The sequence below is a fragment of the Myxine glutinosa genome, chromosome 7, assembly GCF_964187855.1.
Source record: "Myxine glutinosa chromosome 7, kmMyxGlut1.1, whole genome shotgun sequence".
Classification (NCBI taxonomy): Eukaryota; Metazoa; Chordata; class Myxini; order Myxiniformes; family Myxinidae; genus Myxine; species Myxine glutinosa.
The window spans coordinates 165,884,712-165,904,863 of record NC_136267.1 but is presented as its reverse complement, the minus strand read 5'-3'; the positions used below and the strand labels follow the sequence as shown (position 1 = coordinate 165,904,863).

Genomic DNA, 20,152 nt, shown 5'->3' with positions numbered 1-20,152 from the left:
GCAGGGTGACACGGATGACCAAACAAGTTTTAACTCTAAGGCGTTCAATTCAATGATGATGGAGAATACGCGTGTGGGGGGTGGGGGGGGGGAGCAGAAGAGCTTACCTTCACATATCCCATCGGCAATCTTCAAACCTGCAAGAAATCAACTCAAACCGACACGGAATTAAAATGTACAAAAATACCGGCTTTATTAGAGAAAATGCCGTTCACAAAATAAAACACGGCAAAACTAAATTCCCAAATTGAGGGACCCTCCACACAGAATTGAATACAGACAAACGGGAAAAATAACTGGAAAATAAAAATGTGTTGTTTGTGGCACTGAGCTCAAATCGGCTTTTGAATCTCGTCAGGAATTGTTAAAAATCGCCCGAGGCCTTGGCAGGAAAACCGCAGGCTGCACTTCGTGGACGTGAACTAGGCCTCACCGCACGCTCCACTCACTCCTAGCTCCGTGTGCGAAGCGAACAGGCCGCAACCGTCCACTCATCTATGCTCAGGAAACCGCAGTGCCTCCTCCTCACGATCACTATGAAGATGACAGGACATGACTGTTTGTGATGAATCTTCCTTGCACAAGAGCAATAATCGACCGTTCGCTATGGGATCCAGAACGAGAAGAAAATGTCGGCCGAGCGCTTCCCTATAGTCAAGGCTCTGACGTCACCTCCTGACGTCTCTCCGTGTCCGCTCCTATCAGCGAGTTCCATCTTACCAGTCCTTGTGCCCATCAAATCCCAGACCAATCACTGCTCTACGGGGCGTGGCTCCACGGCCCAGCCTGATTTAGGTGGTGATGTAGCGGCTGCGGTACCAGCAGTCGTGTTTGATGCCTGGTTTCCGGTTGGTTTTTAATTAGTGTCATTAATTATGGTGTCGATTGCTTGGCTTGGCTATGGTGTGTAGTGCGGTGTCATTTGGAACACAGGAAAAAATTACAGAGGCAATTACATACAGGGGATTAATTTACCCATAATCTCTCGCGAATTAACAAACCCCAGCCCTCTCATGGGGACGAAGATACAAGCTCACCTGACATACGGTTTACACGAATTTCCTACTTATGATACATCAAAGTTTCTTCTGCTTCACGACAGTCGGAGCACACGACCTATGCAATCTACCTGGACTAAGGCATCCCTACCCCCCACAAACGTAACAATATTAAAGATTCCACATTACCTTTGGAAAAAAAGTAGGCCATCATGTTCAACTATACACACACATCACACGAATGCATGAGCGAAAACACACAGGTGCACAAGCACACCTTGGGCTTTCCATAAGTGTGTAGGGGAAGTATTGGGGGAGACTCAAGACTCCAATGACCGGACACAGGTTTTACAAAAGGTCTGGTTTATTAACTGGTTATTCACTTCATTCCATTACCAAATAATACCGCTTAATTCAATGGACCAGGTTAACTCTTTTCGCATGGTCCTTCTCGTTCGGCCGATGTTCCTCCGCCACTCCCGTCGGGCAGAGGGTCTGATGATGAGTCCTCGTCCGTTCCGTCGGTCAGAGCTTCTGCTCACAAGTTCCCTTGACTCAACGTTTGCTCTCGTTTATATGGACAAACTGGACTTAATCCCCTGTCCGCTGAACGTTAATCCTTTCTCCGCTAATGCCCCGAGGTCATGCATGCACCAAGTCCTGGCATCAGCTCGCTCCCCTCCTGCTGTGAGTTCCGTTTACCAAACGATAGGGGGGTGCTCCAGCCAGGGGCTGTGACCAGGTGGACAAGAGATTACCATGTTCGGGCACATTCCTGACACTCATTTACGAACTCGTCTTTCACAGAGTTTGCAGGTAAAATGTATCTGCTTCGTTACCAGTGTTAATTAATAAGTTACCAGTGCCAATTAATAAGTTACACTGAGTTACACTTCCACAAGTGTATCTGGTGTTTAAACATACATCATAATTTGAGAAAGTGCTTAAATCTACAGATTTAATTTGTTGTAAACCAAAACCACATACATGGATAGTTTGTGGGAAGAGTAGGAATATCTGTCTTGTTTCCGATTCAAGTTGGTGTGGATCAAGATGGTGAAATAATCTGCTGGCTTTAGGTTTCCCACCATCATTCCAGCTACCACTGCGAGATCTTGACCCTGTCGAAGGATCTTCAGTGACACTTTGCTGCCTGCCCATTGGTTCTGATCCTCTCTCGATCACTTGGCTTAAAGGTGTGTGAGAAGCATTCGCATCACTATGCATGAACACTTAAAGCACAACTTTTTTTTTTTTTTTTTTTTTTGTATACAAGATCGAGGCTCGTGAAAGAGCTAACACTAATCACACAAAGTCAAACCGACACATAAAACACAAAATAAGGGGAGCGGTAGACAAGATGGGGTGAGAGGGGGAAGGACACAAACACAACATTTGAGAGCAGGGACATCGAGAGAAATGTGGGAGGGAGAGGGCTTTAGGGGAGGTGGGAGAGGTATAAAACATATGAACACTGCAAGGACTTCCAGGAAAGAAGTTGGAATTTCAAAAAAAAAGAGTATCTGGGGTGAATTAGCAGGGGTAGAAAAGATCAAGGTTTTGGAAGGGGGAAGATAAGAGATGGTGGTGAACAGCTGTTTTAAAGACCTGGAGGGAGGAGTGGGATTGAAGGGAGTGGGGGAGTTTGTTCCAGAGGCGGGAGAAAAGGGGAATGAAAGAGTGAAGGTGAGCAGAGAGCGTAGATTTTGGCAGATTAACCATAAGAGGGTTGCTGGCAGATCTTGCGCGACCTGTAGGAATATTAGGGTGACAGAGCACAGAGAGAGCTGGGGCACCAAGGCCGGAGAGGAGTCGGTAGAAGACAGAAAGACCACCAACCTGCCTGCGGTGAGTGAGTGAAAGGCCCTGAGAGTTAGCTTCATCGCAGGAGATTCCAATGATTCAGAAAGCTTTGGTTTCAACTGCGTGAAGCCGAGCTCGGTGTGAGGCAGGAGCACCGGCCCAGAGGGGGGGGAACAGTATTCCATTGAGCTGTGGATGAAAGCCTTGTATGTGGTGAGGAGCTCAGGAGTGCCAAGGAAGGACTTCGCACGACGGAGGATGCCAAGTCGGCGACTGGCTTTGGAGGCCAGCTTGGAAATGTGGTTTTCCCAAGAAAGATCATGGCAGATAGTGAGACCCAAAAGCTTGAGCGACAGAACTTCTTGGAGAGGATTGTTGAGAAAGTAGATGGGAGGGTTTTCCAGTCGGTCTTTTCGGAGAGACATAGTAAGAGTGTGAGTTTTGTCAGGATTGAAAGACATGTTCCACATGTTTGACCAGTCTGTGATTTTGTCCAGGTCTGCAGAGAGTGAGGAGGCTGCAGACTGCCGATCTGAGGGATGAGGAATGGAGCGGCAGATAGTGGAGTCATCAGCAAAGAGATAGAGAGGATTTTCCAGAGAGGCGGAGAGATCATTGATGAAGACCAGAAATAGCACAGGGCCCAGAACACTACCTTGGGGAACTCCAGCCAGAACAGGAAGGGGAGATGAGAGAAATCCATTCAGGGCCACACGTTGCCTACGACCAGAGAGGAAGTCCGCAAGCCATGAGTGGAGATTTCCATGGATACCATTGGAGGAGAGTTTGGTGAGCAGAGCTGGGTGCCAGACCGTATCGAAGGCACGTGATATGTCAAGGGAGACAGCTCTGATTTCCTGTTTGGCATTGAGGACCTCCATCCATTGTTGAGACAGCAGAAGCAACATGTCCAGAGTAGAATGACCTGGTCTGAATCCAAATTGATGATCAGAGATCAAGCCATTGGAGAAGAGGATGGATTTGATATCCAAAACAATGATGGATTCCATGACTTTGCTGATAATTGGGAGCAGGCTGATTGGTCTGTCGTTGCAAGGATCTGTTTTTGCACCTTATTTGTGTAAAGCGGTAATGTTTGCTGATTTCCAAGATGCTGGCAGATGACCTTGAGTAAAAGAGAGGGTGTAAAGAACAGAGAGAGGGTGAGTTAGAGCAGAGGAGCAGGATTTTAGGACCCGTGGGCTGATGCCGTCTGGTCCAGTTGCAGAATCAGAGTCGAGGTTTGACAAAAACTTCTCCACCTTGTCAGGAGAGAAGTACACAGAGTCCAGGAGCAGTTGGGTTCGACTGGGAAAGGTTGGAACAGAGAGAGATGGGTTTGAGACACAAGATTTTGAGGCAAACACAGAGTTGAGGCATTCGGCTTTGTCAAGTGCGGTGTCAACTGTGTAGCCATTTGAGGTAAGGGAGGGGATGGAGGGGGAACAAACACCAGAAACGGATTTGACCAGACGCCACCAGGATTTGGAGGAAGGAGACAGGTTTGAGAGTTCAATCTTGAGTGTGGAGAGATAGTGCTTCCTGGCACTCCTGAGGGTTGACACACACTTGTTCTGAGCTTGGTGGAAGGAACTGAGATTGCCTTCAGTTGGATTTGCCTTCCAAGAGGCAAAGGCAAGTTGTTTCAGGGCAACTGCCTCACCACAAGATTCAGTGTACCATGGACGGGAGGAAGAGTAAGACAACTGAAGACGAGACGGGATAAATCTGTGCATGAGAGAGAGCAGTTTGCTTTGGAAGAATTCCCAGGAAGAATTGATGTTGGAGGCAGTAGAGATGGGAGACCAGTCCAGATGATTGATGGCTGCTTGCAGACCGTGCCAGTCAGCCTGAGTGAATGCCAGACTCGTCGGCGCTGAGGAGGCTCTCTGAGAATGGCCAGAGAGATGTCCACTTTAACAAGCACATAATCAGAAGAACCGATTGAAGTAGAAGAAGAGCAGCAGACATTTGCAGGGAAGTTTGTTATAACAAGTCTAGAAGAGAAGATACTCCATTGACTGAGATCCGGTTCGGGAAATTGACAGATTGTGTCAGTCCCAAAGAGTCGCAGAAGTCCTTTGCTGAGGTGCCATGGCTGGTGAGAGAGGAACCTACACCCAGCCAGCTGGCATGATGACAGTTGAAGTCGCCACATATGAGGAAGAGAGAGTTTGGATGAGTTGATAGAAGTTGGTCCATGTTGTCCGACAGCGAAATGTAAATGGAGTCATCGCTGTTTGGAGGACGGTACAGAACACATGTGAACAAAAGTTGGGAGCGGAGAGGAAGCCATAGCCAGAGGTACTCCTGGGGGTGGGGTGGAGAGAGGGCAGTGCAAGGAGAGTGAGGAAGAGAGTTTTTGATAAAGATAGCAACCCCACCACCAGGACGAGGCTCAGGTCGATCATACCAGAGGAGGGAGTAACCAGGAAGAGATATTAAGGAATCAGAGACATCTTGAAGGAGGAAAGTTTCTGTTAAGCAGATCAAGTCTGGATTGTCAGAAGCAACCTGAATGGAGAGATCAATCAGGTTTGCGCGAATGCCCCGGATGTTTGAGGTCCATACCGTTAATGAGGAGAGAGGGGGAGCATCGGGTGCAGGACAGGGGAGAGGAGGGGTAGGGTCAGATGGAGGATGAGAGGGGGAGGTAGGGAGAGCAGTTGATAGTGTGTCAGAGATTACAGAAGAGTTACAAGAAAGGGAAGGATGAGGACGAAAGGTTTGATGATGGGATGAGGCACAGTGAGGGGTTGTTTGAGGGGGGGCAGAGGAAAGTAGAAGATGGGGGAAGGTGGAGGTATGAGATAGAAGGGAGATGAAGTGGGGAGCAGGCAGCTTTGAGGAGGAGGTGGGAGGGGAAGAATTTGGGAGGGATGGTTGGGGAGGAGATTTGAAGGAGGTGTTGGGGAGGAGTTTTGAATGGGAGGGGCAAGGGGGTAGTTTAGGAGGAGAGGGGGGAGGGGGGAGTTTAGGAGGGGAGGGGCAAGGGGGAGTTTAGGAGGGGAGGGGTAAGGGGGGATATTTGGAGGGGAGTGGCAAGGGGGGAGTTTAGAAAGTGGATGATTAAACTAACATAACAAACTAACATAACATCAGGATAAATTGCATTACTTTAGTTATAAAAGCCAAGATGAAACACCAAGAATGAAGAATGAGGCGTGTGTGTGTTGGTTGTTATCTCCGTAATTTGGGTTTTAGAAGGTGGAACGGAGTCTGCCCATGACTCAAAGTATCCACCCCCTTTTCAGTGAAGGATTGCGATGCATGGGCTAAGTTGTGAAGTTTTGTTGTTCCCAGAGTTTTGTTCCAAGGGCTCTTTTCATGATCGTCACTGAGCCCCGTACAGCCTCCAACTGTAGTTCGGATGTGGTAATGTTCCCAGGGATGGTTTATAGGATCGCTGCGAGGTTATGTTTTATCATTCCCATTGCTCCAATTATCGCTGGTACAATTTTGGCACTCTTCAGTTTCCAAATTATTTTCACTTCATTTTTGAGGTCTAGGTATTTGGTCATTTTCTTGATTTCTGAATTATTTAGGCCAATATCACTGCCTGGAATTGCTGAATCCGTTCCATCTCCTTTCTGAGCAGCTCCCTCTGTCACTCGAGTCTTTGCTTCCATGGTGGTACTTCGTTTTTAGTTGTGGGACCTTGTCCTATTGCAGTGTTTTCTGGGTTTTTTTTGAATGAGCAGTGCTGCTGCAAAACTCACTATGTTTATTTCTTCCAGGGAGATGATTTTGGTATTTTTATGCCTCCGCCCCCGAAGGTGGCCGGCGGCATTATGTTTTCGGATTGTCCGTCTGTCCGTACGGGCTAAACCTCATTTTTCTCAGCAACCACATGTCTGATTGAGACGAAACTTTCAGGGCAGGAGTGCCACTCATGCAGTATGTTTTTATGACAATTGTGATGTCGTATGTCACATGGTATGGCAGCCATCTTGGATTAAACACAAATAATTAAAAAAATATTTCTCGGAAACCGCTGAATGGAAAAATTTGGAACTTGCCATATTGTCAAGTACTCCGAATGGGGAACAACAGAATTATAATGATATCATAGGTGATGTGGTGTACCAGCCAAAAATGTTTTAATCGAATTCCTTATCCTAAAAATCTGAAATTGCATGCACATGTAAAATGTCTGCTGCTCTTCTTCTGCTCCAATCGGCTCTTCTGATCATGTGCTTGTTAAAGTGGACATCTCTCTGACCATTCTCAGAGAGCCTCTTCAGCGTCGACGAGTCTGGCATTTCACTCAGGCCAACTGGCACGGTCTTCAAGCAGCCATCAATCATCTGGACTGGTCTCCCATCTCTAACGCCTCTGATATCAACTCATCCTGGGAATTCTTCCAAAGTAAATTGCTCTCTCTCATGCACAGATTTATCCCATCTCGTCTTCAGTTGTCATACCCTTCCTCCCGTCCATGGTACACGGAATCTTGTGGTGAGGCTATTGCCCAGAAACAACTTGCTTTCATCTCCTGGAAAGCAAATCCAACGGAAGGAAATCTCATTTACTTTCACAAAGCCCAAAACAAGTGTGTGTCCACCCTCTGGAGAGCCAGGAAACAATATATCTCCGTTCTCAGGACCGAACTCTCTTATCTGTCTCCCTCTTCCAAATCCTGGTGGCATCTGGTCAAATCTGTTTCTGGTGCTTGTTCCCCCTCCATCCCCTCCCTCACCTCAAATGGCCACACGGCTGACTCCGCACGTGAAAAAGCTGAATGCCTCAACTCTGTGTTTGCCTCTAAATCTTGTGTCCCAAACCCATCCCTCTCTGTACCCACCGTACCCAGTCGTACCCAGCTGCTCCTGGACTCTGTGTCCTTTCCTCCTGACAAGGTGGAAAAGTTTCTGTCAACCCTCGACTCTAATTTTGCAACTGGACCTGACAGCATCAGCCCACGGGTCCTAAAATCCTGTTCTTCCGCTCTTTCACTCCCTCTCTCTGTTCTCTTCACCCTCTCTTTTGCTCAAAGTCATCTTCCATCTGCTTGGAAATCTGCCAACATCACCGCTTTGCACAAAAAAGGTGCAAAAACAGATCCCAGCAACTACAGACCAATCAGCCTTCTCCCAATTATCAGCAAAGTCATGGAATCCATCATTGCTTCAGATATGAAATCTTTCCTCTTCTCCAACGGCTTGATCTCTGATCATCAATTTGGTTTCAGACCTGGACACTCTACTCTGGACATGCTGCTTCTGCTTTCTCAACAATGGATGGAGGTCCTCAATGCCAAACAAGAAATTAGAGCAGTCTCCCTTGACATATCACGTGCCTTCATACGGTCTGGCACCCCGCTCTGCTCACCAAACTCTCCTCTTTTGGTGTCCAGGGAAATCTCCACGCATGGCTGGCGGACTTCCTCTCTAGTCGTAGTCAACGTGTGGCCCTGAATGGGTTTCTCTCATCTCCTCTTCCTGTTCAGGCTGGAGTTCCCCAAGGCAGTGTTCTGGGCCCTGTGCTTTTTCTGGTCTTCATCAATGATCTCTCTGACTCTCTTGAAAATCCTCTCTATCTCTTTGCTGATGACTCTACTCTCTGTCACTCCATTCTTCATCCCTCAGATCGGCAGTCTGCAGCCTCCTCACTCTCTGCAGACCTGGACAAAATCACAGACTGGGCAAACAAGTGGAACATTATTGTCTTTCAATCCTGACAAATCTCACACTCTTACGATGTCTCTCCGAAAAGACCGACTGGACAACCCTCCCATCCACTTTCTGAATAATCCTCTCCAAGAAGTTCTGTCACTCAAGCTTTTGGGTCTCACTATCTGCCATGATCTTTCCTGGGAAAACCACATTTCAAATCTGGCCTCCAAAGCCAGTCGCCGACTGGGCATCCTCCGTCGCGCGAAGTCCTTCCTTGGCACACCTGAACTCCTCACCACATACAAGGCTTTCATCCGCAGCTCAATGGAATACTGCTCTCCCCTCTGGGCTGGTGCTCCTGCCTCACACCTAGCTCGTCTTCACGCTGTTGAAACCAAAGCATTCAGAATCATTGGAATCTCCCGCGATGAAGCTAACTCCAAGGGCCTCTCACTCACTCACCGCAGGCAGGTTGGTGGTCTTTCCGTCTTCTACCGACTCCTCTCTGGCCTTGCCCCCCCCAGCTCTCTCTGGGCTCTGTCCCGCAAATATTCCTACAGGTCGCACAAGATCTGCCTGCAACCCTCTTATGGTTAAACTGCCAAAATCAAGACTCTCTGCTCACCTTCACTCCTCTTTTCTCCCGCCTCTGGAACAAACTCCCTCACTCTCTTCAATCCCACTCCACCCTCCAGGTCTTTAAAACAGCTGTTCACCACCATCTCTTATCTTCCCCCATCCAAAACCTTGATCTTTTCTACCCCCGCTAATTTCACCCCAATTCCACTTTTTTGAAATACCAACTTCTGTCCTGGAAGTCCTTGGTGTCCTTGTGTTTTATACTTCTCCCTCCCCCCCCCCCCCCTTCCCACGCCTCCTCCCCCCAAGCCCTCTCCCTTCCACACATCTCCCTGCTCTCAAATGTTGTGTTTGTGTGCTTCCCCTTCTCTCCCCATCTTGTCTTCCGCTCCCTCTTTTTGTATGTTTTGTTTGTCTGGTTGATTTGTTTGTGAAGTAAATGTTAGCTCTTTCATGAGCCTCGATTCAGTATACAAAAAAAAAAACAAAAAAAAAAACACGATCTCTGACCCATTTGTATTGAAATATTAAATTTATGACATCATAGGTCACATGGTTTGGCAGCCATATTGGATTGAAGGAAAATATTAAATAATTATATCTCTGAAACCACTTACCCTGTCGATGCGAACTTTTACAAATGTCATCTAACCCCATTGTTGCATATAGTTTGAAAATGATGATGTCATAGGTCACGTGCTTTGGCAGCCATCTTTGATAGAAAACGAACCTTATCCAATCAACATGAAACTTCACAAACATGATCCCATACCCATACATATGCAGAGTGTACATTTTAAGGTCATATGTCATGTGGTGTGGCAGCCATATTAGCTTCAAACCCGATATTTAGAAAAAATCCCTTCTCTGAAACCGCCTCACCAATCGATGTGAAACCTGTCCTGTCTGATAAAAATGTGATACTTGAAAACAGCTGAAGGGATTTAAATCAAACTTGTTTATTTTTAGGACAGTGAACGAGGGCATCTACCCATTGTGGGACTATGCGGAGGCATATTGGCGACACAGTCGCATTGCTCTAGTTTAATGATTTTTTTTTTTGGTGAGTTTGTTATTATGTAGTCAAATTAGTTGTAGTCTTTCTCCAGTTGGTGTGATTGTCACCTCCTCCATCTTATTAGGCAGCTCCTCTTCCAGATCACAATGTTCCTCATCTTCCTCATCGTCCCTTTCCCTCCTGCCCATTATAATCTGTCCTTCCTTCATCTGTTTTCTGTGTGTGCTCTACCCATGAATCAGTCTCCCCCACACTTCATATACAGAGCACGTTCTGCATGGGAGGATGTCCTCCCTCCTCAGCATTGCAGCTCTCACCAGCCCATTCCCTGCGCAGTGGGAGACGGGGTTTTGCAATCACTTCTATTTATCTGTCCGGGCCGTAACTTTTTTTTAAACCATTTGAGCTTTTGTCATCAAATTTTCGACAAAGCTTTATTATGATAATATGCAGAAGGCAATTCATAATTTTGGCAAAAGGTCAAAGGTCAGCTTCACCTAAAATCAGCAATTTTCATCGGCTGCAAATCAGACCATTCATCATCTCCGAGATGGTAGCCTCGCCACTTTATTCAGAGTCGCAGATCTTGCCGCTATGAACTACACGTGCCTCTCTCACATTCGGCTCCATCCGTCTGAGCTCTGCACGTGTCCACTTCGCAAGTGCGCAGTGCGGTTCCCATACCGTGTGAGTGTCGTTGGTTGTTATCTCCAAGTGCGGGTTTCAGGAGATGGAAAAGGAGCCCTCCCAGGTGTTGATGTATCCACCTTAGTTTGTGTGTGTGTGTGTGTGTGCGTGTGCGTGTGCGTGTGTGTGTGTGTGTGTGTGTGTGTGTGTGTGTGTGGACAATGATATCTCTTTCTCTCTCTTGCTAAAGACAACCAAGTGCTCAGTGGGATCGAGCGGCTGCATTTGGCAAGAGTGGCTGATGGGAGACAGTTGCTGAGCATCATGGGAATGGAAAAAGAAGATGTTGGCTTATACACGTGTGTTGCTGAAAACATGAACGGTGTTGCTCACACCACCTGTAAACTAACACTTGCAGGCAGGTGAAACAAACTCACAAAATCAATGTAAAGCATGTTTTCACAAAAGCATCCATGGATTTAATGCAAATACTCAAGCTCAAGGAAAAAAACTCTGTGCTAAGTTAGAATGTTGTTTTTTCCTATAAAATGTGTGGTGCATTTCTCAGAACCACCAAAAGAGATGAGAAGTCCTGACGTGCCGCAGGTGTTTGGTCACAGTGCACTCGCTGTATGGAAAGCGTCTGAAGCTCGACCTCCCGTCTCACATACATTAGAGAAGAGGACCGGTAAGGTCACATGACTGAAAATTATCTATCTATAATTCCAGCAATCTCTGTGTGTCTGTCTGTGTGTCTGTGTGTCTGTGTGTCTGTGACCGCTGTTTCTCGACAACTACCGGTCCGATATACTTGAAACTTGCCAGGTATATTGCTGGGGACCCGAGGATGTGCCTTTTCAAGGTTTCATATTAATCGGACAAGTACTTACCGAGATATGTCCAAAAAACGCTTCAACCAATCAGAGAGCAGCGAGCTATCACGTGTGCCGAACGTGGCGATCGGACTCTGCCTCGGACGGCACATTTGACAGCGTATTCATTTATTTCACGTTGGAAAACTATGTTGCCGTTAAACTATGTTTTAAAACGAATTCAAACTGCGATTAAATTAAAACGATTCATCCTAACTGCGATTTGCGAACTTCCGGACAGTGACGACTGTCCGGCAGCACGCTTTCCGGCAGCCAATCACAGAACGCTTTGTTGCGTAGGCGTGGCCGATGTGAGACGAGCACGAGCGGAGCTGAGCGCGTTACGAGCTGACCGCCATTACGGTACGTAATTCGATTTCTTATGCGCATTATTTCTCCCAATTCATTCATCTCCCAATTTCTCCCAATTCAATTCGTATCACTAATAAAAACGAATTTGCGATTCATTCGCTTTCCTGCGCGTTTGTGCACGCGATGGCGATTGCTTTACCAAACTCCGGAAGCCGTTCGCTTTGGACCAAACCATTGCATGAGGGGGGGGTTCTGTGGTCGTTGCGAATGGACCAAACCATTCATGTAAATAGAGGGGGGGGATTGTCACTGTACTCGCAAGCCGTTCGCCGTTCGCTTTGGCGTTGCGAATGAACCAAACCATTTCATGTAAATAGAGGGGGGGGGGATATAATTTTAGATAGATATATAGTACGGGCATATATATAGTACGGGCATGCCCTAGTTTATAATAAATGTAGCATTGAATACAAACTGTTTAAAACCACTTGTCTAATCTATTAGAAATGATGTTCTACCTTAAATTTTATAGATAAAATTGATCATGTGCTGTGATACAATCCTTATATGAAAATAAAACTATTTGCAAGAAAAAATACACCAGAAAACCCAAGCACCTAAATAGGGTCAATGGGTCTAAGCGGTACAAATGGTGTAAAGGTCGAGAGGGTCGAAAGGGGGGTATAAAGGGACTAAGGGCGGATAAAGGGTCAAAGTGGGAAAAAGGGTCAAAGGGGGTAAAATGTTTGAAGGGGTATAAATGGGTCGAAGGGGCTATAATAGGTCAAAGGGGCTATACAGGATCAAAGGGGCTATACAGGATCAAAGGGGGTATAAAGGGTCAAAGGGGGTATAAAGGGTCAAAGGGGGTATAAAGGGTCAAAGGGGGTATAAAGGGTCAAAGGGGGTATAAAGGGTCAAAGGGGGTATAAAGGGTCAAAGGGGGTATACAGCGTCAAAGGGGGTATAAAGGGTCAAAGGGGGTATAAAGGGTCAAAGGAGGTATAAAGGGTGAAAGGGGGTATAAAGGGTCAAAGGGGGTATAATGGGTCGAAGGTGGTATAAAGGGTCAAAGGGGGTATAACGGGTCAAAGGGGGTATAATGGGTCGAAGGGGGTATAATGGGTCGAAGGTGGTATAAATGGTCGAAGGTGGTATAAAGGGTCAAAGGGGGTATAACGGGTCGAAGGTGGTATAAATGGTCAAAGGGGGTATAATGGGTCGAAGGTGGTATAAATGGTCGAAGGTGGTATAAAGGGTCAAAGGGGGTATAACGGGTCAAAGGGGGTATAATGGGTCGAAGGGGGTATAATGGGTCGAAGGTGGTATAAATGGTCGAAGGGGGTATAAAGGGTCGAAGCAAGTATAAAGGGTCTAAAATGTGTAAGGGCCCTAAAGGTCTAAATGTCTCAAAGGTATGTTCCAATAGTCTGTAATAATTAATACAGGTAATTAATAGACGTACTCACGGACCAACTCAAACAGTACGTCATTAATAGACATACTCATGCGGGGCGACCAAGGATTCACTTTGACGAGGATTCAACATCTACTTGTTTTTTTTTTTGGTTTTATTTAAAGTATATAGAAAGTGTTGTTGCGGTTGTGGAAAACCAAACCCAGGGAGGTGCATTCAACATATACAGAGACTATGAAAAGTCTACACCCCCTTTCAAAATTTTCACCTTTTGTTGCCATATAACCTGGAATTAAATTGCATTAAACCAGACTTTTTCCAACTTTGTTTACACATCGCAACCCACAACTTCCAAGTGACAAACAATTTCTACAATTTTCAGAAAATTAATTTAAAATACAAAACAAGAATATCTTGGTTGGATAAGTGTCCACCCCCTTATAATAGCAGTTCTAAATCAGCTCAGGTGTAACCAATCACCTTCAAAATCACACACCAAGTTAATGGGCCTCCACATGTGTTAAATTGTAGTGATTATGATTAGTTCAGAAAAAAAAAAAATCAGCTGTATCTGTAGGTTTCCTCTGCTGGGTCGTGCATTTCACAGCGAAAACTCAACCATGAGCACCAAGGAGCTTTCAAAAGATCTCCAGGATAAAGTTGTGGAAAGGCACAGATCAGGGGATGGGTATAAAAATATATCAAAGGCCTTGAATATCCCTTGGAGCACAGTCAAGACAATCATTTAGAAGTGGAAGGTGTATGGTACCACCAAGACCTTGCTTAGATCAGGCCGTCACTCCAAACTGGATGACCAAGCAAGGAGGAGACTGATCAGAGAGGTCACCAAAGATGCCAATGGCAACTTTGAAAGAGCTACGGGCCTTTATGGCAAAGAATGGTCATTGTGAGCATGAGACAACAACAATTGTGTGCAAGCACCCCACAAGTCTGGCCTGAATGGTAGGGTTGCAAGAAGGAAGCCATTACTCAAAAAAGCCCACCTTGAGTCCCTTTTGAAGTATGCTACGAAGATATTTGCATTGTTAGACTGTTTTTGTAGAGATGTACGGTGCAAAAAAGTCAGAAGTGTGGGCAGGGCCCATTTTATTTGTTGCTTTAAAGGTTATCAGCCATATACAAAAATCTACAAGTTGGATTTGTTATCAAACATACATACATACATACATACATACAACAAACAACAACAGGCATTTTAAGGCCATTTGCCCTGCTAGAGCGAGGGTTAGCCTTGCGGTCCCCATGACAATCTTCTCAATTTTGCCCTATTTTCTGCATCTCTCCTTGTTAACCCCCTTGCCCGCATTTCTTCTTCCACCATCTTTAGCCAAGTCTTTCTCGGTCTTCCCCGTCCTCAACTTCCTTCTACATTCATTTCCATCACTCTTCTCAACCAGTCACTTTCATCCTTCCTCAACACATGACCAAACCATCTCAACCTGTTTCTCTTCACAGCATCAATCACAGGCTCTATTCCCATCATCTTTCACAATTCATCATTTGTCTTCCTCTCTCTCAACGATACTCCACACATCCACCGAACCATTCGCATTTCCACCCTTTCCAGCCTTCGTTGCTGATCTACGTTCATTACCCATGTCTCGCTCCCATAAATCATAACACTTCTCACACATGCAGCATACACCTTTCCCTTCAGCTTCAACGACACTCCCCTCATCGTCAGCACGCCACTCAGTTCACAAAACTTCTTCCATGCACATCTCACTCTAGCAACCGTTGCCGAGTCTGATCCACCTTCTCCATTCAACATGTCTCCGAGGTAGCAAAATGTTTTCACACCTTCCAGCTTCATGCCATCTCCAAGATCCAACTCAACATTTCCTCACTTGAATGTAGCTGCCACACTGGTTAATGACACTCTCAGACCACTACATTTTTGATGAACCTACTCAGCGCCCATTATGCATTGAATGGAATTCACTCCGACACCCTTGCTGCACACAGCACAGTAAACTCCCACAGTAAACCCTCCTTTACATTTCGAGCCAGCACCTCCATCACAGCTACAAATAGTAGTGGGCTTAGTACCGACCCCTGATGCACTCCCACCTTCACCTCAAATTTGCCACTGTTCCCGTCCTTCGTCCTTACAGCTGTGCGCGCTCTCTCGTACATTGCCATCACTACTCTGATCAACCATTCCTCCACTCCTAACTTCCTCAATGCCCATGTCACCACTACATGTCACCTCAATGCTCGTCTTGTTAAGTGTATAAATGGAAATAAATTGAGATTTAACATTCAAGGAAAGTTTTTCAATACAGTACCTTGGAGTATGGCATCAAGTTCAAATCCTGTCACCTGTCCCCCCCAGTGTGGCCATGGAAAGAATCGACATGCTGCTGGGAAGTGGTGGCGAGTGAGATTACAGATACTTACTACCACATAAGAAACCTTCAGCCTGGTCACTCTTATCAAATAAGAGTTGCCTGTGCCAACAAAGCAGGGCATGGACCCTTCAGTTCTCCCTCTGTCACATTTCATCTTTCAGGTGAGGGCAGGAGCACAGCACAAATCAAACGTTCGGAGTTATTGTGAGTAGCACAGGTTTATGTTTGTATTTTAAAGTCTCAAAGGTTGTGTCACAGACCTTTTGGTGTCTCGTCTGGCTCGATTTCTGACGTGACTACAAACCACCATTGTGGTGTTTTTCAGGCAAGGCGCCACATCAATGAGCGTGCCATCCTTTGGAGGAACATTATGCCGGTGTGTGATGCCTACTTCAAAAGGTTTTGTCAAAAAGCACCAGAAGAAAATTATATGGCAAAGAAATTGCATCAAATGAGAAATTCTTTGCGGATGAACTAAGAACACCATGAAGAAGAAGCTGTTTGAAATCCAACATGTGCATCTAAGCCAATGCCCATGCAAGCAGACACATGAAGACAGTTGCACGTGATGGGAAGTGCTGAGCTACAGAATACCTTTCTTCAAGAAGCAGTTGGAAAGTTTTTGAAAATAAAAGTTAAACAAGTTGAACTCAAAGACCAACATCACATTTTTCATGTCCAATTATGTTTCATGCCCACAAAAGAAAGACATGGTTGCCAAATAAATGACTGAAGTTCATCCGGTACCATAGGTAATTAGCTGCTTCATACAAGGATAGAAAGTGAAAATTTTGTAATTTTTATAAAATTTTTAACAATTCAGTTTGCACTAAACAAAAAAGTTACCTCTTTCATTTTAGCTCCCCACAGCATCACACACAATCTCCTCATTTCTATATTTGCCATGAAATATTGCAATTTATGCTTGAACTAGCAAAAGTACCCGTTGCTTTGCTGACGGCTTTAATCAAAACAAAAAATGTTGTACTTCACCAGCATTCTGCAATATTCACTCTATAATTTGCCTGAGGTAATCTCCCACCTGCTCAGAAGTCAGCTCACATCACCTTCATCAACCATCCTTGCTGCTTATATATGGCAAGAGCAAAAATCACTTCTTTGTTGTGAAGCTCAGTGTTGGCTGCCTTGGGGTGAACCTCCGCTTAAAATTAGTTGAATGAAACATTTCAAGAATTTCGAATTATTCTCACTCAGATTCCAACATCACCGGTATGTGACATTTCATGGGGTGTACTTACTTTTTCACGTGACTGTATAAGTGTATATACACAGTGCATTCAGAAAGTATTCAGACCCCTTCACTTTTACCACATTTTGTTATGTTGCAGCCTTATGCTGACATCGTTTAAATTCATTTTTTCCCTCATCAATCTACACTCAATACCTCATAATGACAAAGAGAAAACAGGATTTTAGAAAGTTTTGCAAATTTATGAAAAATAAAAAACTGAAATACCATATTGACATAAGTATTGGATCTGGGCTTTATGGCAGAGTGGCCAGACGGAAGCGTCTCCTCAGTGAAAGACACATGAAAGCCCGCTTGGAGTTTGCAAAAAAGCACCTAAAGGACTCTCAGACTGAGAAACAAGATTCTGTGGTTTGATGAAACCAAGACTGAACTGTTTGGCTTCCGTCTGGCCACTCTGCCATAAAGCCCAGATCGGTGGAGTGTTGCAGTGATGGTTGTCCTTCTGGAAGTTTCTCCCATCTCCACACAGGATCTCTGGAGCTCAGCCCGAGTGACCATCAGGTTCTTGGTCACCTCTATTACTCAGGTCACCCCTTCTCCCCCGATTGCTCAGTTTGGCCGGGCGGCCAACTCTAGGAAGAGTTCTGGTTGTTCCAAACTTCTTCCATTTAAGAATTATGGAGGCCACTGTGCTCTTGGGAACCTTCAATGCAGCAGAGATTTTTTGTAGGCTTCCCCAGATCTGTGCCTCGACACAATGCTGTCTCTGAGCTCTGCAGGCAGTTCCTTCGACCTCATGGCTTGGTTTTTGCTCTGATATGCATCGTCAGCTGTGAGACCTTATATAGACAGGTGTGTGCCTTTCCAAATCATGTCCAATCAATTGAATTTACCACAGGTGGACTCCAATCAAGGTGTATAAACATCTCAAAGATGATCAAGAGAAATGGGAGGAACTTGAGATAAATTTCAAGTGTCATAGCAAAGGGTCTGAATACTTATGTCAATGTGATATTTCAGTTTTTTCTTTTTAATAAATTTGCAAAACGTTCTAAAATCCTGTTTTCTCTTTGTCATTTTGGGGTATTGAGTGTAGATTGATGAGGGAAAAAATGAATTTAAACGATTTCAGCATACGGCTGCAACATAACAAAATGTGAATAAAGTGAAGGGTCTGAATACTTTCTGAATGCACTGTATATTGCTATGTTGTTAAAACTTTCTTCATACAAGATGATTTGTAATACCGGCTACCACAGGTCGCGCTATACGATACACATTTACATAGAGAGAAATGGAGTCTTCCCTCCCCCCCCCCCCCCCCACCTTGAACCCTCTTCTCCAGGATATGCTACCCCAACAGAAACCATACTTGGGGTATCCTTCGGCAACAGGCAAAATTTGGTTGATTCGGTTCAGTAGTTTTTAAAGTTTTTGAAGCATATATAAATATGTATACAAACACTACTTGAGCTTTATATTGTGAATGTTATGGAAACCAGCCCCCCCCCCCCCTCCCCCTGGGTGAACGTGTATCCAAACCCATAGGTTTCCTCGTCATTTATATTGTCAATATTTGTGCTTGAATAAAACCCTACCCCTAGTTTAAGGGATACGAGACATATGCGTTATGAGGGATTGTAGCTTCTTCTTCTTCCTCCTCTATGCTCCTACTGTTCCTCTGTGCTTTTCCTCTTTAATGCTCGATAATCCTCTTCCTGTTCTTCCTCCAGTAACGCACGAATCATGCCCCATATAGGGAGGTTACCATTGCACAGACACAGTACCAATTCGGCTCCTCCATCTCTCCAAACACATTTAGACGCTATTTACCACCGTATGGAATCCAACTCATCGTAATAACTGCCCCTGCTTCAACCCTATATGGGCTAGGCTATTTTGATCTGCAGCACATCAGCTATAGACAGATCAAGATATGACCTTTGTTATCAGCAAACCTGTCTCCCACAAACTTTGATCTCCCGAGTCTCTGCCCCAAACAAGCAGCTTAAAAAGGTGGAACAGAGCCGTTCGTGGCTTTTCAACCTTGCCAGGGACTTTTCTGTAACTCGTGCTGGAGACGACTTGCCTGCCAGGAAGGTGCACGGGAGATGAGACCAAGTGTGCTGGAGCCAGGCTGCGCTGAGCCGAGGAGGGTCCGTAGCTTGAGGGCGAGCAGCCACGAGGTCCCTGGCACGGGGAGATACACGACATGGCCAAAAGTATGCAGACACCCCTTATAATTCGTGGATTCGGCTGTTTCAGCCACACCCATTGCTGACAGGTATAAATAATCAAGCACACAGCCATGCAATCTCCAAAGACAAACATTGGCAGTAGAATGGGCCGTACTGAAGAGCTCAGTGACGTTCAACGTGGCACCGCCATTGGATGCCACCTTTCCAACAAGTCAGTTCGTAAAATTTCTGCCCTACTAGAACTGCCCCGGTCAACTGTAAGTGCTGTTATTGTCAATTGGAAACGTCTCGGAGCAACAACAGCTCAGCCGCGAAGTGGTAGGCCACACAAGCTCACAGAACGGGACCACCAAGTGCTGAAGCACGTAAAAATCGTCTGTCCTTGGTTGCAACACTCACTACCGAGTTCCAAACTGCCTCTGGAAGCAACGTCAGCACAACAACTGTTCGGCGGGGGCTTCATGAAATGGGTATCCATGGCCGAGCAGCCGCACACAAGCCTAAGATCACCATACACAATGCCAAGCGTCGGCTGGAGTGGTGTAAAGCTCGCCGCCATTGCACTCTGGAGCAGTGGAAACGCGTTCTCTGGAGTGATGAATCATGCCTCTCCATCTGGTAGTCCGACGGACGAATCTGGGTTTGGCGGATGCCAGGAGAACGCCACCTGCCCGAATGCATATGCCAACTGTAAAGTTTGGTGGAGGAGGAATAAAGGGTCTGGGTCTGTTTTTCATGGTTCGGGCTAGGCCCCTTAGTTCCAGCAAAGGGAAATCTTAATGCTACAGCATACAATGACATTCTAGATGATTATGTGCTTCCTAGTTTGTGGCAATAGTTTTGGAAAGGCCCTTTCCTGTTTCAGGATGACAATTCCCCCGTGCACAAAGCGAAGTCCGTACAGAAATGGTTTGTCGAGATCGGTGTGGAAGAACTTGACTGGCCTGCAAAGAGCCCTGACCTCATCCCCATCGAACACCTTTGGGATGAATTGGAACGCCGACTGTGAGCCAGGCCTAATCGCCCAACATCAGTGCCTGACCTCACCAATGCTCTTGTGGATGAATGGAAGCAAATCCCTGCAGCAATGTTCCAACATCTAGTGGAAAGCCTTCCCAGAAGAGTGGA

The 20,152-nt window shown here is 45.8% G+C and overlaps 1 protein-coding gene across 6 annotated transcripts in view; it reads left to right on the top strand.

Moving 5' to 3' along the window:
- LOC137413539 (striated muscle preferentially expressed protein kinase-like) overlaps nt 1-16,262 on the top strand; it is a 170,696-nt gene extending 154,434 nt beyond the window's left edge. For all 6 annotated transcript variants that reach the window (XM_078782519.1, XM_078782518.1, XM_078782513.1 and 3 more), the window contains 5 exons: nt 2,078-2,194; nt 10,891-11,058; nt 11,209-11,328; nt 15,598-15,774; nt 15,939-16,262. In XM_078782519.1, the coding sequence (XP_078638645.1) occupies nt 2,078-2,194; nt 10,891-11,058; nt 11,209-11,328; nt 15,598-15,774; nt 15,939-15,958 (602 nt within the window). In that variant the 3' untranslated portion in view covers nt 15,959-16,262. The remainder of the gene's footprint in view (nt 1-2,077; nt 2,195-10,890; nt 11,059-11,208; nt 11,329-15,597; nt 15,775-15,938) is intronic.
- The last annotated feature ends 3,890 nt before the right edge of the window (nt 16,263-20,152 follow it).